Source organism: Podarcis tiliguerta (assembly GCF_965153285.1).
Source record: "Podarcis tiliguerta genome assembly, chromosome: 3".
NCBI lineage: Eukaryota > Metazoa > Chordata > Lepidosauria > Squamata > Lacertidae > Podarcis > Podarcis tiliguerta.
Window position 1 is genome coordinate 9,989,455 of NC_139536.1, and position 19,997 is coordinate 10,009,451.

The 19,997-nt window shown below is 40.9% G+C and overlaps 1 protein-coding gene across 4 annotated transcripts in view; it reads left to right on the forward strand.

Annotated features, from left to right (window-relative positions):
* The window catches only part of FANCL (FA complementation group L), a 46,655-nt gene that overhangs the window by 14,811 nt on the left and 11,847 nt on the right, over positions 1-19,997 (forward strand). For 3 of the 4 annotated variants that reach the window (XM_083432751.1, XM_083432754.1, XM_083432752.1), the window contains 4 exons: positions 994-1,050; positions 5,445-5,545; positions 7,780-7,876; positions 15,091-15,159. In XM_083432751.1, the coding sequence (XP_083288877.1) occupies positions 994-1,050; positions 5,445-5,545; positions 7,780-7,876; positions 15,091-15,159 (324 nt within the window). The remainder of the gene's footprint in view (positions 1-993; positions 1,051-5,444; positions 5,546-7,779; positions 7,877-15,090; positions 15,160-19,997) is intronic. The other variant, XM_083432753.1, reaches the window with a different exon arrangement.

The window sequence follows — 19,997 nt, forward strand, 5'->3', positions numbered from 1 at the left end:
TGCTGAACTTACTGAATTCCAGTAGCTAGTGATGTTATAAATACTTGAGAATGCCTGTAGCCTACAACCCATTTGCTTGTAAGTATATATTTAAAGTGACTCTGTTGTCTTCTGTAGAAATGCTTCAAAGTAAATTAATTTTCAGATCACATCAAAAGTGAGTCTGCTTATGACCCTGACCCTGAGTAGAATCATAGAATCATAGAATTGGAAGAGACCACAAGGGCCATCGAGTCCAACCCCCTGCCAAGCAGGAAACACCATCAGAGCACTCCTGACATATGGTTGTCAAGCCTTTGCTTAAAGACCTCCAAAGAAGGAGACTCCACCACACTCCTTGGCAGCAAATTCCACTGTCGAACAGCTCTTACTGTCAGGAGTAGGGGAAGCTGAATCCTACAATGAAGTCTTATGGAGTGCTCTTCCTATTAGATAGGGAGAAGAATTTGCTCCAAGCTTGGTTGACTGATAGTCTCTCTTTGAGAGCTCTGGCATTCTGACTTCTGAGGATGATGGGAAGACAATGTGGGAATAAAGTCATGGTCATGTATTCATCTATTTCACTACAGGTTTTCTACAATAGGAGGAAGGGCTGTAGCTCAGTGGTAGAGCTTCTGCTTTGCACACAGAAGGTCCTAGGCATCTCCTGGTAGGGCTGGAAGAAGACTTCTCTGAAATCTCAGAGAGCCACAGCCAGACAGTACTGAGCTAGGTGGACCAATGGTCTGACTTGGTACAAGGCATGTTTCCATGTAGAGTGAGAGACTTTCTGGAAACCCTTCAGAAGAGATTTGGGGGTTTGTGTGTAGAGATATTTTTCTCGAAATGTTGAAGCCACGGGGTCATTTTTTATTTCTCACTTGCTGCGAAATGGAGTCCTGTCTAGCTTTAATGGTATCAATCATATGCTTTATGATAAAAAACAGGCCAGTGCAAGAATATTAGCACAAAGCATTACATGAAATAACTAACAAAAAGGAATGTGTTTTTCAGCGGTTGCAGCACTCTTCGGATCTAGTCAGTTTCATGGTGGAGTTGAAGACTGTTTTGGTGAGGAACTATATTACAGAGGATTAGTGATCCTAATTTGTCTCCTTACTGTTTACTTTTACTTACTTGTATAATAATCAAGATACCCTATTTGCTAATCTTCCAGAACAATTGCAGTTTTTCATATGATCCTTCTGGAATTGTGTTGTATCTGCAATGTAATGGCCAATACTATTGCTTATGTAACCTCTTTTTACAAGTTAATAGTTAGAAACTAGGCTATGGTTTTCCAAATGCAACTGTTTTAAGATACTGCTTTTCAAGTGTAGCCTTTTATTAGCCTTGTATTATATTATGTCATGTTACAAAAACCACAAAGTAAACACATGAGAGGGAGCAGTGGGGATGAGTGTGCTGATTTTATCCCCTTTGTTATTTTTGTTTTTCCACTTTTAAAAATTGATTTGTCATAAAGATATGTACAAACTGACACATAACCATGTAAACAATAGCAGAACCATACATGGAGCATATTCAGTATAAAAATCTAATTACAGTGATGCAGTTACATATACAGTAACACAAATTTGAGGAATAGTTTCTAGACCCCAACCACAATGATGAGTGACTCATGGGAGGAATGCTTATATGACTCTCTCAATTTATATGATTTTTAAAAAAGTGAGAACCAATCTGCATCAAAATGGACTGATTTGACTTTGCCCTGGACTATTTGTCTATGTCTAAAGCAACACTCAGTTAAAGCAGTGTTCCATGCATTTGCAAACCTCTTTGTTGTTTTCATTACCTTCAAATTTGTGGAAGATGGCTGTTTGAAGAAGAGAGCCTTTTTGATATGTGGAGACTCATACATTTTGGAACCTTCTAAACACGGAATGGAAAAACAATGACAGAGGAGGCATAGCTAGTGTGCCCCATTGTGCCCCTCGTGTTTATTTCTTGGATTGGTAACCCCTGCGTAGGGCTTGTTTGAACAGGCTGAATATTTTTCAGACTGGAAGGGAGGAAAACGGTTACCTCTTAACTTCATTGCTGGCCATAAAGGAGGAATATGAGGCAATGTGCATCCATTAATTTACCTGCCTATTTAAGTTCTTGGGTATGTCATGTGCAGCACAGTATTACTAGTGTAAGAATATCTCTTTATTGCCTATATATCCATCATAAAGGTGATTCCAGAGCTAAAAAATGAGAGGCATGCTTTATTTTGTTCTGATTTTACCATGGCCATGGTTTCTAATTTATAACTTGCCAAGCAGAAATGCAATAGGAACCGACCATTGCAAGGTGAAATCCAGTTGCGACTTCAAAAGAACCGCAGTTTCATTCCTGTGAAAATGTTAAATTTCAGAACCTGGGGATTTGGATATTTTGGAGAAACCTGAGCTATTTTCAGCTGGATCTAAAGAGGCTCTCTATGACACTGGTGTTTTTTTTAAGTACAATTGAAAGTACATACACACTTTATTTGAACTTGCTTTTCTTTAAATATTTTTCCTGTTTGCTGATAATGTTTAGTGCTGAGGGCTTTTTTAGACTATAATTTTTAGCACAGTGAATGTGCAGCAGTTATACACTTGTTGCAGAAGATCCAGATTCTTCTTGAGTAGCATATCATATTTTTCCAGCACTCAGGCAACAATATTTTGTTGCAGGGTTAAATGATACGCTTTTGTGCATTTCTTCTGCAAATGCTGTGCGAAATGATACTGCTACATGAGGGCACCTCTTGGATAGTGCTTCTGACTGTCTACTGATGAGCAGCATAATTCCCTTCATATCTGCACTATTTTATGACTTCTTATAATTTCTTTTAGAGGTTGATTGCTCTCTCATTGTGCCACTCAAGTGCGTACGTGCCCATGTAACCCTTTTAAAAAGAAAACTGCAGACACCAGCAAGGATTTCATGTCTTCTTTCCCTCTCCCGGCAAAAATTCTACCATTTCATGATTTTTCTTCTTCTCCTTTTTACCCTAAGAGTGTATCCTCCCCTTCCTGAGCTCTGGAGCACACAGATCTTTTTTATTTTTCTGTTTCAAAAAGACAAAAACCACAGCTAACCCATGCAGCAAGGCTATCATTTGCAATCCATTTGGTGTGGACAGTTTGTTGTTCTGCTGCCAATAGATTGTGGCAAGGTGAAAGGCTGAGATTTATCACCTGATAAGCTCTTAGAACTTGTAGTTGGAAATAAAGTTGGAAACTGTCATGATGTTTCTATCATACTACTCTTCATTTTTTAGGATGCCTCATATTAAACTTTTGGATAGCTCTGAGCTTCATTTTCTGAATCATACTGGAGTATATTTCCAGAAGGAACTTGGTCAGTGGTTGTGAATTTTTTTAATAGGTAGTTCCACTAGACATAGGTTTTATGTATCCCTTTCTCTTCACGGCGTCCTTCTAGTCAGAGTGTTTGAGTGTTCCCATTTTTTTTAAATCTCTGAGGCATGCTTCAAATTTGTATTCATATATGCATTGACAATGCCTGATTAAAAATGTGGAGAGATTTCTACCAGAGGGTTCAAAAGCAGTTTAATGGACCCAACCTTTATTAGTATGAGGACCCCCTTTTAACCTCAAAAAAATAAAAAAATAAAATGAAAATGCAAACCCCATCATTCCAATTGTTGCAATTTTAGGCTTCATTAATTGAGAAAATACATAATGAAAAAAAACTATTATGAATTTAATATGGTATAAAACCAATGTAGATCTACGCAGAAGACAGCGCACACTGTGCTGTCAAATGAGCTATTATGATAGGGTGCTATCTTGTACATGTCTACTCAGAAGCAAGTCACAGTGAGTTCAATTGGACTTACTCCAAAGTGTACAGAACTGAAGCCTCAATGCCCATACTTTCCTTTATTTACTGTTAAGGCACACATCACTTCTTTCTTGTTAAAAGGAGAAAGGATATGCTATCTTGGTTCTTCCTTTTTCCTTTGATTAAGGAATGTGACAGAGAAGATTGTCATTCTCCAACTCTTCCCATACTTTTCTTTCCTTAGTTCCCATATCTGTTCTCACCCCTTGAATGCTTTGAATCTGACCATTTTTATGTACAGTGGTACCTTGGTTCCCGAACGGCTTAGTTGTCGAACAAATCGTCTCCCGAACGCCGCAAACCCGGAGGTAAGTGTTCCGGTTTGCGAACGTTTTTCGGAAGCCGAATGTCCGACTCAGCTTCTTTGGCTTCCGATTGAGTGCAGGAAGCTCCTGCGGCCAATCAGAAGCCACGCCTTGGTTTTTGAATGGTTTCAGGAATCGAACGGACTCCCAGAATGGATTAAGTTTGAGAACCAAGGTATCACTGTATAGGGAATAATTTGTAAACTTCAGAAGACAAAATCTGTGTCCTGGTCCCAACGACATGTTTTGTGGAAACGGAAGGCACAAAGAATGAGCAAAAGAGAGCAAATTGGGTAGTAACAAAATTTGGGTGAGAAGAAAGAAACAGGGTTCCTAGGGTGCAAAGAGTAGAAGAGTTATTGGGAGAAAAGGGGAGGCTGATGGGGGGAAATAGTTTTATTCTGGAGAGGCTGTTCAAGCATTCTGTTCCTCAGTGCTTCTGGAGCAAGCCCTGTGGGAGTTGTGGTGTCAGCTGCTACTACGGGTCTGTCCTCCGTGAGGTCCTTGGAATCCACTCCTGGCATACCTGAGCAACCAGGCTAAGCCATGAGCTGAGCACTGGAGAAGCAGGAAGGGACCAGTTCTGTGGTGCTGACAAGGCCCTGCCAGCAAGGCTTGAGGTGTAGAGGAATCAAACTCTAGCAAGTAAGTGTCCATAGCCTTCACACACTTACCTCAGTGTAAGTTCCATCGAATACACCGAAACTTCTGAGTACAGTGGTGCCCCGCAAGACGAATGACTCGCAAGACGGAAAACCCGCAAGACGAAAGGGTTTTCCGTCTGCAGAGGCGCTTCGCAAGACGAATTTCCCTATGGGCTTGCTTCGCAAGACGAAAATTGACGAAAAATTTTGAGGGGTTTTTTTGCTCCAAAACCCCTTTTTCTGAATCGCTAAGCTGCTAAAGCATTTTAGCAGCAAAACCGCTAATCCCTTAAGCCTTAAAAAGCCGTTTTTAGCCCTTAAAGTGCCAATAGCGCTAATAGCGCTAATCCGTCAATGGGCTTGCTTCACAAGACGAAAAAACCGCAAGACGAAAAGACTCGCGGAACGGATTCTTTTCGTCTTGCGAGGCACCACTGTAAATGTGCATAAGATTTCATCCATAAGCCTTGCTGAAAACAAGGAAACTCGTTTTAATTATGAGTGTCTTTTGAATAGACATATAGATTTGCATTGTTAGCCATGACTAACCTTAGCTGGATTGGGATTCGTCTGAATGTATGAAATCAGAATATATATATTTCTAAGTTGTTTAACAGTTAACAAACGTATAAGATGCTATATTTTTCAACAGGAAGTTGCTTTGAAAAAACACACACAAGAAGTTCATGCGCCTCCATCTCCACACTATTACTCTGGTGTCATCGGAGATATAGAAACTTTGGGATGGAATAAGTATGTCATGTTTAATAATTGTGATCTTGAATAAACTGTTTAGGAAATTTAACATGCTTGTTCCTGAAGAAATAGTATTTTCAGGTTTCACACTGATGGATTAAATACAACTTGTGTTTAAATAGCTTTTGTTATTATAACTATCCTTTAATTAAGTTCTTAACATAGATTTTTTAAAAGGTCTTAAGAGGAACCTACAGGTCAAATCTTGTTTACAATTGAAAGTCTTTTCACCAGAGTTTATGTAGTATGTAATTGGGATTCCCCTCAGGGCAGTTAGGGTAACTAGTCTTTTACTCCATTCTTTTTTTGCTGGTTTAAGAAAGGACAAATTGAGAAAGTCAGAGCTTTACTCTTATTGTCCCTTTCCCCTGATTATTATAGGGTAAACAGAGGTAGGGGATCTTCTAGAATAACAGATGCAAAACATTATCCTAGTTACACAGGAGTACTCACTTCATTCTTGGAGGAGGTACATCAAGCCATGCCCTGATAGAAGCTACAAGGCTTTGTCTTCCTGCCTGTATCAATTGGCTGGGGAAGGGTGGCAACCTCCAAAGCAGCTCTGTGGAACCACAAAGGTAGTGAGTGGGTAGCAAAATGCACATAGGAGAAAGCAAGGGGGTAACCTCTGGAGCTCCAAATCCATCTGTACAAGTAACATTTCTTAATGCCCTCCCATGGACAGAAATCACTTGTCTCAAACCTGGCTGACATAGAGAAAAACAACTCATGGTACAGAGCCCCCACAGAATCCCACACTTCACACACCCCTCTTCATTTGCTATTGCAGAGATCTGTACCTTGAATCCTTATCTGGAACCCTGGAGTAATAGTTATGTATTGCATGGAGAAGGACTCTGTGGGTTGTATTCAACTAACTTTTACTTGGAGTCAGAATTAATGGACCTATGTTAGACAGTTTACGCAGAATACAATATCCTTTATTACAACCCTATGAAGGGGGAAGGAGGAAGTGGTGGGCACTGCTTCTGCTAGGGTTGCCATATGTCTTGAATTTCCCAGATATACCCGGAATACTGCAGTCGGAAGTGGTGTCCGGACGTAAATTGGCAAAAGGTCCAGGAAAATCCGGGCGTATGGCAACCCGTGTCGGCAGTGCTGTTTTTGCCAATTTTCCTTAAAAATAGCTCAAAGGTGTCTTTATTTTGCTGTTTTGCCAAAAAAAAGCTTAACAGCATAAAGCCATTGTAATAATTATGCAGTGGAAAGGGCCATAGCTTACTCGTAAGAGCATCTGCTTTGCATGCAGAAAATCTAAGGTTAAGTCCCTGGTATTTCAGACAGCCCTATTTCAAACCCAGAGATCTACTGCCAGCTGTAGACAATACTGAGCTAGATGGACCAAGGTTGTGACTTGATATAAATCTGGCAGCTTCCTATGTTCCTAACATTAATAGTAACTTGGAACTCAGCTGAAAGCAAAGCTTCTTCTTGCACCCAGTTCTGTTTGCGTTTCTGTTTTGTCTGACTCTTTTACAGTGGAACTTCTGTATGTATAATCTGAAATTTCACATAATCTGAAAGTGGTCTTGTTGCCACAATTCAAGATAATGCTTTCACAAAGTTTACTAATCGTATATAAATTGCTGTGCTGAATTTCTTATAGTACCTGTATTTATAATTTGTTGACCAGAACAGGACAGTCCGAGCATGTAACATCGATTGTGGCCTGACTGCTAGCTGATGGATGAGCACTTATATTATGTTTTATTATGTGTTTTGTATTTTAAATATCGAATAACTTTATTTTAATATTTTGTAAGTCTGAGACATTTTGTAAAAAATGATTAACAAATATAACATATATTAAATAATAATAATTATCATGAAAAAGTTCATTGAAGAAGGAAATCCAAGCACAAAAGTCTTCTACTTTAAGGAACTGCAAAAATGGATCAAATAGTTGACAGGAAGTTTAATGTGTAGATAAGTGGAGGCTGACAAGTATATGCTGTGTGTGCCAAAGGTTCCAGTGATGGAAAACTGAAACATAGTGCTCACTGACCACAGCGTGAGCCCTGACACACAATGTAAATAACTCAGAGATATATGACTGCATTAAGCAGCTGGCTGGTGTATTTCAGTGATAAATCTGCAACAGCAGAAATGGGTGTCATACAGATTATTTCTGATTAATATATTTGTAACAGACTAATAGGGGTAAGGCATAAATGAAATTACACCAGAACTTGTTTCTGTTCTTCTTCCAGGGTTGTTTTTGTAGATCCTGGTTTTAGTACCATCAGGTTAAAAGCAGAAGATTCCTGTGGCCGGGAACATCTAATAACATTGAAATTAAATCCAAAGGTGAATGAATGTTTTTTATGGTTTTGGGAATGGGGAAGTACGTTTCTATGACTTGTGCTTCAGATATATTTTTAGTAGTTGATCTGTTGAGTAATATTAAAATTGATATATGTTTAAGCCAATTTAAGAATAGTCATTAAAGACAGGTAGCTTTGTGATGTACAGTGGTAACTCGGGTTAAGTACTTAATTCGTTTCGGAGGTCTGTTCTTAACCTGAAACTGTTCTTAACCTGAAGCACTACTTTAGCTAATGGGGCCTCCTGCTGCCGCCGCGCCGCCGGAGCACGATTTCTGTTCTCATCCTGAAGCAAAGTTCTTAACCCGAGGTACTATTTCTGGGTTAGCGGAGTCTGTAACCTGAAGCGTATGTAACCCAAGGTACCACTGTAATTGCAACCTGTAGAAGTTTCTGATAGAAAGTAAATATCCAAAGTAAAAATTCTACATCAGTGATTTTGCCAGTAGAAACTATTTAATATCCTTTTGGCTTGGTGTGGGCTTTAAATGTATCCATTTCACTTCATCATTGGTCAGTTTTGAAGCTCTCTAAGGATAATGGGCTTTGTATTAGCTGAATGTTTTCCTAGTTGAGTTTTAACTACCGTATTTTTCGCCCTATAGGACGCACCGTCCCATAAGGCGCACCTAGTTTTTTGGGGGGGAAATAAAGGAAAAAAATTATTTCCCCCCCAGGCGCGGGGTTGGGGAAGCCCGAGCTTCCCCCGACCCCAGCCCCCAAACAGGCAGCTCTCTGCAAGCCGTGGGAGCCCAGTGCTGGCTCCCGCTGCTAGCGGAGAGGTCCGCGAAGCCTGGGCGCGCTGAGCTCAGCGCGCGCAGGCTTCGGCATGCAGGCACCTCTCCGCCAGCAGCGGGAGCGTTCCCGCTGCTAGCGGAGAGGTCCGCGAAGCCTGGGCGCGCTGAGCTCAGCGCGCGCAGGCTTCGGCATGCAGGGACCTCTCCGCCAGCAGCGGGAGCGTTCCCGCTGCTAGCGGAGAGGTCCGCGAAGCCTGGGCGCGCTGAGCTCAGCGCGCGCAGGCTTCGGCATGCAGGGACCTCTCCGCCAGCAGCGGGAGCGTTCCCGCTGCTAGCGGAGAGGTCCGCGAAGCCTGGGCGCGCTGAGCTCAGCGCGCGCAGGCTTCGGCATGCAGGCACCTCTCCGCCAGCAGCGGGAGCGTTCCCGCTGCTAGCGGAGAGGTCCGCGAAGCCTGGGCGCGCTGAGCTCAGCGCGCGGAGGCTTCGGCATGCAGGCACCTCTCCGCCAGCAGCGGGAGCGTTCCCGCTGCTAGCGGAGAGGTCCGCGAAGCCTGGGCGCGCTGAGCTCAGCGCGCGCAGGCTTCGGCATGCAGGCACCTCTCCGCCAGCAGCGGGAGCGTTCCCGCTGCTAGCGGAGAGGTCCGCGAAGCCTGGGCGCGCTGAGCTCAGCGCGCGCAGGCTTCGGCATGCAGGCACCTCTCCGCCAGCAGCGGGAGCGTTCCCGCTGCTAGCGGAGAGGTCCGCGAAGCCTGGAGGCGCTGAGCTCAGCGCGCGCAGGCTTCAGCATGCAGGCACCCCTCCGCCAGCAGCGGGAGCGCTCCCGCTGCTGGCGGAGAGGTCCGCGATGCCTGCATTCGCCCCATAGGACGCACCCAGATTTCCCCTTCATTTTTGGAGGGGAAAAAGTGCGTCTTATAGGGCGAAAAATACGGTACCTAGAAGTGGCCTTCCCTTGGACAAGAAACAATTCCCTGCATATGGATTACTTGGCCACAATTGTGGCTCCCTGGCATGTGTGTGGAGTACAGGTTACAGATTCCCCCCCACCCCCCTGTAAGATGGTTTGGAAAGAGAGAGGTCTAAATGAATCTTACAATGCGCTCTTCTGTAGCTGGCTCTGGCATGTGGTTATTTGTTTGCTTTTCATTTAAAACATTTCTGTGCTATTCTTTAGTTAACAAAACTCCCGCAGTGGTTTGCAACAGTCATAACAATATCCGATAAAAGAATATAAATTAACAATGGCAGAATATTTTTTAAAAACACACATACACGCAGGTAAAAAAACAGCAGCAACCAGTAAACATCATCAGATTAAAACCTGCTTGCATGCTGAAAAGACTGGGTAAATGAAATGTATTTGCTTGCTATTACTGAAGAGCTCAGCCTTACTGTTTGTTGTACTATGTATGCCGTAACAAATCTCCATGTTGTCCATAGAAGGCATATCAAGAAGATGCTTGAGACAACAATGGCAAGGTTGAACTTGTGGTCCTTTATCAGCATATACACTATTCATCTTATTTTTAAATTTGTTTTGTTAGAAAAGACAAGAGAGACAATGCCTGTTGTCTGCACTAGAAGGGACTCTTCACCAGCTATGCTTAGTAGCATGAGACTTCTTTAAAATGCAAATATCTATTATTTTCTGTGACTCAATCAAGTTATCCTCTAGGAGGGCACTAGGGCTCTTCTACCTCTACCAACTTTTAACTTTAATCTCAAAGTTTCTGGTTCAATTTAAATATCACCTCCATAATTAACTTCTTATTTCTGCAGCAACCTGTATGTCAGTATTTCCCTTTTGTAACAAATTGTATACTCTTAATGAGACGCTATTTGTGTTCCTCCCATATATGTGAACACTAATACGTAGGGTAGGTCACATGATTACACTCACCTCAAATTGGTAAAAGTAAACCCCTCCACGGAGGGCATTCCACATGTGTGGTGCCAGTACTTAAAAGGCCATTTCTCCAGTCACCACCTCCCTCATGTTTAGACAGTGGGAGGATTTGGAGAAGGGCCTCTGATTTTTACCTTAATAACTGAGCAGGCTTATGTGAGAGAATATGATCCTGTAAATAGATGTTGGTAGGTTCAGGGCAACGGTAGGATTGTCATCTGGGTCTGGTGGAGTTAGACCTGTTGCACCTTCAATTTAATCTGGTGACTCCAGTACTCTGAGCCCAGTCTCTTTTAATTCATTTTACAACTCTCACTTTAAATCTTTAAATCAAAATTCTGATTTCTTTAAGTTTAATGAGAGCTTACAGGGTGAAACTCTAAAGCCTTCACTGCATCAGTTAAAATGTTCCTTGCAAAAAATAGCGGTCCCATTAAGTCAGATTCTTGCAGAAGCCAAGAGTGTTGCAAATTCAATTTATTTTGCACTAATTCTTCATAGCTTTGTTTTATCTAAAGTGAGTATGTTGTTGGAAAAGGAAGTAACTATTTTAGTTTTACTGTGCAGTGACCAGATTATGCAAGTTGCCAGTTGTACCTAGTGGTCATCAATCAACTCTGTTTCACAAGATTATAGTGATGAAAGGATCAATTGTGTTTGTCCTTTTTAAAAATGTGTCTGGCATTTAAACTTGCCAAGGGAGAAAATTAATATATAAAACGTGTGCTTGGTGACACAGGGATTTGATTTCTGGTAATATATGTAATAAATACACTATGCAATGATGCTCATTCATGTTATTTTTTATTTAAAGAATGTCAAGCAGAAAATGTTTGGGCATAGTCCACCAAAACTAAATTTATTTAAATCTCATTTTTTCAAAGTATATATTAAATTCTGCCATTGCAATCAATAGGACTTATGGTACTGAAAAGTGCTCAGTTTTGGCTGGATCTTGCCTGATAGTATTCTAAAAGCTATGCAGGGGTTCTGCATTTTTGAAGAGCCGTTCTAGTATTCCTACATACAATGCTTTTTCTTAATAGGTGTTAGAAGGTTGTGTCCTTCCTTTCTTGGTGTAGATGTGAAACTACCAATCTAATCATGATGGGGAGAGTACTACAGGCTTATTTTCTCTCTCCTTCCTGTTCCTGTCTCTGTGAATTCTACTCTCTTCCATTCTTGAAGGAGGTTTATAAAATATGCATGGTGGAAAGAATATGGATAGAATTTTCTCCCCTTTCTTTTCTATAGTACTAGAAGTCTGTTTATATATACAATGAAATGGATAGACAGAAAAATCAAGAAAGCACTTCTTCTCATAACACATAATTAATTTATAGAATTTGCTCCCGCAAGATGTAATGATGGACATTGGCTTAGATAGCTTTAAGTGGGGATTGGACATAGTAATGAAGGATAAGATTATCAGTAGCTATTAGTCATGATGGCCAAGTGAAACCTTTCTGTTCAGAGGTAGTATATCGCTGAATATCAGCTACTGGGAGCAATAGTAGGAAGCGCCTCCTGGCCTCCTGTCCCATTTGTGTGCTTCCTGGAATCCTCTTGTTGAGCACCATTGGAAGTAGATTGTAGGATTAGATGGACCATTGGTCTAATCCAGTAAGAGCTCCATTTATGTATTTATGTTCACCCCATTCTCTAGCTTATGTTAGCAAATGCTAACCAAAGGCCAAAATCTCTGTGGAATGATAATCCTGTATCTGGGTTACACAGCATAAGATTTTATGAGAGTGGTGAAGTGATTGAGTGTTCCTCCACACGAAAACATTTCCTGAACATGGAACAGAAGATGGAACCCTTCTCCCTAACATTTAATTGATTGTGTGGATTCCAAAGTGGTATAACCTAGACAAATGGATTAGCTCCTCAGTGGAAACTAGACCATAAAAAGGAGGACTGGGATTTGGAGAAAGAAATAGCCTATAGATCACCTTACCAAAGTTAGAAAATTGCTTGTGATGCAACTGTATTGGGTTTATTATTCTGGGTAGCAATTCAGCAAAGAAGTATTGACATGTTTGAATTGTTGGGGCTGGGGGCTCTGCTTAAACTCTGTTTTTAAGAGGCTACATGATTTGGCTACACAATTTGCTACCAAGAATGAAAGTCAGGGTGGAGGGCTTGTGGTCCCTTTTCATCCTCTAATTCAAGCACTGATTGTAGGCACTGCATTATTTTAAAAGACACCATATGAATGCCTTGAAAAAGGACTATTGACTAGTAATATTTGTTGAAAATGCCCATGCTTTTTTCATATCTAGTACAAAATAATATGTTACTATATGTAACAATCCAGGTTTTATTGAAGACTACAGTGAACTCTTCCCCCGCCCCCAATTCAGATCCACGTTATTGTGACTTGGTTTCGTTTTCTGAGTCCATCATTATGGCAATAAGTTAAAAACATAAATAGAACTCATATTCTTAAAAGCATAGGGCAAGCCCACACCTTTCTTGATAAGTGAGAGTGGTGTAGTCAATCCTGTAAAAGGAAAGCAGAATGTTAACTGACATTGGGTTCTTTAAACTCAGAAGAATGATTGTGTTAGTTTCTTGGGCAATTCATTGTATTTTGTCTTTAAAAGGCTGAGAATAAATGCAGATGTGCTTGAGCATGGGGTTGTGTGTGTTAGTAGGTATAAAACACATTTTAAACGATTTAGGTCTTCCATAAATGTATCAAAATTGCAGGCATATGATGTTTAGAAAATCTGGAGTACTTAAGCATACAGTAAGGAGTACTTGTCTCTTGTACAACTGCAATCCTAACCACAGGGTGTAAATCTCACTGATCATCTCAGTAAACATGCCTCGAATCACATACTTACTGTTATTCCTTTTCCCCTTCCATTGTGTGATGTTTTGAGAAACGTATACCTAACTGGTACAGAGTCTAGACTAATTTTCACACTGACTCTTTTCTATTCTATCCTAATATATTTTCTCTCTAATGCAGTAAAGGCTGAAAAGCTAATAGTCTGCACATCTCAACCCAAACTGTCCTCTATGGTCAATCATTTGTCAGGAAGTGGGATGACTTAACCCAACACCTACTGTCCTACAGATAAGGTGTGTGGCAGAAGAAAACCGTTCATGCCTTCCCTTCTCCAGCTGTATTTCCCTAACCACTCCCTCTTCATTTTGTGACTTGTTCAAAAGTCATTAGTGTAACTGACTGAAAAGAGCATGATAAACTGACAAAGCATAAGAGCTTTTGCAAGCCATAAAAGTTTCCTTTAAAAATGGAAAGTACAGCAGGGGACATGAACCATGGTAGGCGTAATAAAATATAAGTGTAAATTTGAATACCAAGTAGCCAGAGAAATAAAAATAAATGTAAGTGTAGCATAGGTGAGGAGCAGGTGTGAGAATCAGTGAGAGATTACCAGAAGCGGATATAAAGTTATAGAGAAGCTAAACTTCATTACCATAAAAGCCAATTGGATGTGGTCTACTACTGAATTAAGTTTAGCAGGGACCATAGTATTAGAAAACAAAGTAGAAGGATAATACATTCAGAGTAGTAGGTGGCAAGTATCCAGGATTAATGTTGGGTGGATTCATTTGGGAAGGTTTAAGTTGTATTTATATTTAACCTCACTTCCTCTTAACACCTCAAATGTTCGTGTTCTGCCTTTTAATCAAGAGTTTTATGAAGGTGGATTAGGGGAAAGGTAGTGGTCTTTTCATCAGTGCTTCTCTTTCAGTTTCAGCCAAACTTGGTTTTCTACATTGCGTTCAGTTGCATGTACAAGTCCATCTTATATCAGTAGGACTTGCATGATATAAATATGTATGTATGTACAGTTTGTGTGAGCACTGAAATAAGTGGAAATTGGAGCATTAACTTCAGTTAGTTATGCTGGATCAATCACCTCTTGTTTTCTTCCCATAGGTTCCAGAAAACTTTAGTTATGCATATGGCAGTATTGTTAGGTTTATTAAGTTTAAAACTCATTTTGGGGTTCAACTTGTGACAGGTGGCCAGGAGATTTTTGTGACAAGAAAATGTCCTACTTTGTCTTTGCATATATAGAAAGAGATTGTGTAAAATACTATATATAGGATGCACCATAAGGCAGAAAGGTTTTTTCCTGATAACATTCTGTGCTTCCCAGAGAGGTCTGCTTTGAAACCCCAGAATACCTGGTTTGTTCAAATTCTGTTTACTCTCAGGGGTGGCCAGTGTCTGCGCTGCCCCTGCTGAAGCCTTGTTCATTGGGGTTATGCAGCTTCGGTTTCCAGATTCTGGTGAGATCTTGCAGTAATCCTGTGAGATTTCACTGGAAGCCACTGCAGCCGCTTCTCCAGCAGGGGGAGCACACCTGTGTGGAGCTTCTTGGATTCTGCTGCCTGAGGTGGTTTTCTCACTCTGTCTCGTGGACGGGCTAGCCCTGTTTACCTTTGTCTTCAACTTGGGATTTATTTAAACTAACCTCAGCTATGTGTATGCTTACATTGCAAAACATAAAAAAATTAAAAATCACTCATAAGGTGTAAAAATGTTGAACTTCCACACTTCTGTCTCAGTATCCCACAGAACCACCAGATTGCCTTGTGGACTTACCAGTTCAGTTCTCAATCTCCTGGATTCCAGAGGTAAGCAGCTTTCCTTCTTTTCTCCGGTTGTCAACGAACTTACCTGCTTAGCCTTCTGCAAGTACCTTGTCTAACATAAACTTGAGCTCTCTTCCTTTTGTTCCATTTATGTGAAAAAAGTAATATAATGAACATTTTATATTCTATGTAAACCACTTAGAGGTTATGTCTGATTAAGCAGTATATAAATCCTGTTACATAAATAAATAAACTTAATTTTGTATTTAGTATTAATAGGACAAAATCCAAAGAGTCAGTGGTCAATTTTTCTGCACTTCATAACAAGCCATAACAACAAAAAATATTATTGTTATTGTTATACCCGAACCATCAGACTGGGTTGCCCCAGCCACTTTGGGCAGCTTCCAATGAAGCATAAAGGAAAACACCAAAACATCAAAGATTAAAAGCTTCCCACTACAGAGCTGTGCACCTGGCCCTTTAGTGGCACAGTTACTTCATTGTGGACCCGGGAGTCCCACCCATACTGTTTCTGTCCAGAATGGAGTACCTTCTGTCTACTTGGGACTCAACCTCAATCCGTTAACCACCATCCATCCAGTGGGAAGTCAGAGCTGTTTCAAATGCAACATTTGATATGTAATGAAGCTCAGCTGCCCAAAGAAAAGTCTTCAAATTCCATTGGCTGGCACAAGATGCTTGCATGTCATGCTGTAGACGATGAATATTATTATTGCTATTATTTTAATTTAAATAGCTTCCTATCAATAAATATTCCCTGGGTGCCTTCCAACTAAACAATATATAATATGCAAAGCAAACAATGAAAGACAATGGGAAAAATTCTGTGCAACAGACAGCCATTCTTTAACTGAATATACTGTTTAAACTATTCACATCACAACTCTGATATACACTCCCCCGCTCCCCTGCACTGCTGTCCTATGCCATTTGGGACACGTGGGGGAATAAAAGACTGCAATATCAGGGAAATGGAGGTGACGCAAAGAATACGAAGAGTTGAAATGCTAGTAATTACCTTCTCCAACAAGAGGAGGAGAATGAGCAATTTCCTTGAGACTCATGGTGACTCAAAGGTTGAGGGATCAGACTGGATACTGAGCCTTCCATAGTGGCTAAGCATCCTCCTCTGGCACTACTTACAGGCTGTAAAAATTGAAAAGCAGACTATGTTTCGTACAGAGAAATTACTATGGTGAGGGGACCAAAGGCATTCAACCCTTCATAGGTCACCCTTGAGCCCCAAACTGTGTGGTTCCAGGAAGGCAACCAGGTTCTTTAGAAATTAGAACTCTTAAAAAATGATGAAAGGTCAAAAAATCACCAGGAAATAAAACATGAAGGGTCATATTCCTAGGAAAAACAAACATGGAGAATAGTCAAGGGCTCAGGAGAGAGAGGGTAGGGTGACTAGCTGGGGTTGAAGCAACCTGTCCTGGAGATGAAGTTTGAAAACATTGCATTCCCAGGCAGATTGAAGAGCATATCTTGAGAACAAGCACTTAAGTCAGTTACCTAAGGGGAAGGGTTATATGAAACAAAGGGAAAATGGGCTGTATCCAGCAGAAGGAAAGCATTACAAGACATGCTGAATGAGTGTAGATATGATGATACAAGTTTCCCACCATAGGATGCAGAGGGTAGTCTTAGGATGGAACAGTGAGGGGTCCTTCGTCTAGATCGGGGATAAGGAACCTGGAAAAGGGGATAGGGAGCTCCAGCCAACATACATACATACTGTGGTACCTCGGGTTAAGTACTTAATTTGTTCCGGAGGTCCGTTCTTAACCTGAAACTGTTCTTAACCTGAAGCACCACTTTAGCTAATGGGGCCTCCTGGTGCCGCCGGAGCACGATTTCTGTTCTCATCCTGAAGTAAAGTTCTTAACCCGAGGTACTATTTCTGGGTTAGTGGAGTGTGTAACCTGAAGCGTATGTAACCTGAAGCGTATGTAACCTGAGTTACTACTGTATATTCAGACATAATTTTATTTGCATACCACCTTTCCACAGTTCAACCCATGCGCAAGGCAGCTTACAGCATGAAAAAACACATTACAAAAGTAGTCACAAATAAGATATGAAATGGGAAAGCTAAACAAGAGAAAGACATAGCTCAGTGGATGAGTGTGTGATTTGAATGCAAAAAGTCCCAGGTTCAGTCTCTGGAATCTCCAGGTGGGACTGGGAAGACTCCTGTCTGAAATCCTAGAGAGCTGTTGCCAGCCCTTTGTAGACAATATGGAGCTAAATAGTAGACTCAGTATAAGGCAGTTTTATGTTTCTAATAGTGAAATGACCATCATAATGCATTAGACATACAACATACAGAAAGCACCTTGGCTTAAGACTGCATAGCTTTTGTGAATTCTGACTGAAAGACAAATCAAATAATTGTCATTTCCATACTTTTCCATTTCTGTCGTGGTGGCTTGCCAGCCTCGCTGAGAAATCCACCCTTTTTCTTTCTTAGGTACAAGTGCAACACACTGATACTAAAATGTTATCCCATGAGCTGCAATCTAATGTGAATTTACAAATATTTTGATGTCTAAAGGTGCTGAAAATCTTTGAATTTGAATTCAATATAATTCTTTATATGGGGAGCTGGTATTTATGATGGCTGTAAATACTACACTCTAGCCCAGTAAAAAATATCGTTACTAGGAATCATTTCATTCCTGTTAAATATAGAAACTTGAGTACCATATATTATTTGTATAGAATTAATAGTTTGTCCTGTTCATGGGATGCCCCCCTCTGGCAAGAATGCAAAATACTTAATTTTCTAAAAGTTTCTCACATTCAAAAAAAAACCATTATTTTGCTTATTTTTTTAATGTAGTGCTGTCAGAGAACATGGTGCTTTACAGAGTAGCATAAGCTCTGTCATGCATGGCTGTGTGGTTTGTGAAAGTTCAGGGTGCACCAATTTGGAGAAGTATTAAAAAAAGGCCTGAAAAAAAGCATCCATATTCAGTATCCTCCTGCAAATTCCCCAGATGGCATTATGGGCACTGTAGGTTATCTTATCAAGGGTGTGCAACCCTTTCATTTGAGGCATCTGTATTGTTCAGCAATGAGCCCTGCTCACATCCATGATACTCCATTGCATCCCTCCTTCTGTTTCCATATTTTTCTTCTTCCCAAAAGTCAGTATTCTGTGGCTACTGAACATGCTCTGTCCTCACTAAGATGTTTTAGGGTATTATTATTATTATTATTATTTTGTACTTTTACAAATCTTGGAGCTTTCCTGACCTGCTGATATTTCTGTCTCACATGTGAGCTGCAGTCAGACAACCAGTCTACATATTGTTTTTCATTACTCATAAAGAGAGAGAAAACAGTGAAGTCTTTTGAAACCATCAGCCAGGACATTAAGACTCAAGGGATAAGCCCCGTTATGCTTACAATTCTATATTGGAATATCAGATTTGTAAAATGTTGGGTGGATTTCCTCGATGCCTTCGACATGTGCTGTGTCAGGAAGATTTGGGCACCACAATGTAGGACAGAGTCTCCAACAAAAATGTGCTCTCCCAAGCCCACATTTCCAGCATGTTTGCACTCCGTCTCAGTGATGTCTGCACTGGCTTAGTCATGTCCACAGAATGGAAGATGGCAAGATCTCCAAGGACATGCTCTACATGGAGCTGGCTTTAGGTCTGTTGGCAGATCAACTCTGTTTTACAAAGATGTCTGCAAATATGTCATAAAGGCTAGCAACGTCAGCCCGGTTGTGTGGGAATACCTTGCAGACAACCACAAGGCCTGGAGAAAGTCAGTCGGACCGTGCATCCAGAGGAGGAATGACCGCTGGGAGGAGTGCAGAGAGAGGAAATGTCTGCCCCAGCTGCAACAAAATATGCCTCTCCCGTATCGGTCTCTACAGCCACATCAGACACGGCAAGCTTCCAACAGTTTGACTTCACCCTCAAATAAACACTCTTCCATTGTCTCCCAAGACAGACGGATGCCAACCAAACAACTGTACTGAAAACATTAAACTGCCAGGTTTTTATGGTAATGCATCTGCATCTGCATAAGAAAACTGCAAATGATTTTTTCCCTTGTCCAGTATTATTCACAAGTACAAACAGTTGGAGTTGCCCCTTGATTCTAAATATCCAGGTTGATGGTTACTTAACTGTTTTCTCTCTCTTTGTGCGCAATGGAAAACAATATGTAGACAGGTTGCCTCTTGTTCTAGATATTTTGGGTATTCAGCATGCATGTGCTAGTTCTTGATAGGTATTTACTTCTTACATCTGTAGGTCACCTTAATGAAAACATTGACAAGACCCTTAACTCAAACAGTGCAAGTGTCACTGTTAGAATACCAGCACACTCTTGTTAAAGGGAATGTAAATAGATTTCAGGTACCATAATTGATTTCCCCCACTAACAGCTGTTTCCTATTTCATCTTCTAGTACTTTTGGACTTTAAGCTTGATGGTTGTCCCCCCACCTCTTTTTTTTATATAATAATAGACATGGCTTTATGGCATCTGTATTAAAAATGGGTAATTTTCCTTATGGTCCCTGTCTTCCTGCTGGGTTGATAATGTTTTGATGTATTTTTCTTGTGCTCTGATGAGAGGTCTGCTGCTGCTGCTCTGACATATTCATTTGGATGAATAATTATAACGTGCACAATGTCAAGCTGAAGATGGTAGGGTTTTGTGCGTCATGACAAGCCTAGTAGCCAGTGCAGGTGTCTCACAGCATGATCAGTAGCAGCCAGTGTATTCTGGCTCAGAGGAGACATTTTAGAATAGTCAGAAATCAGCACCAAGGGCAAGGCGGCTGCCATTGTTTCATGTGCCAAATAAACCAAGAGCTTCCCAATGACA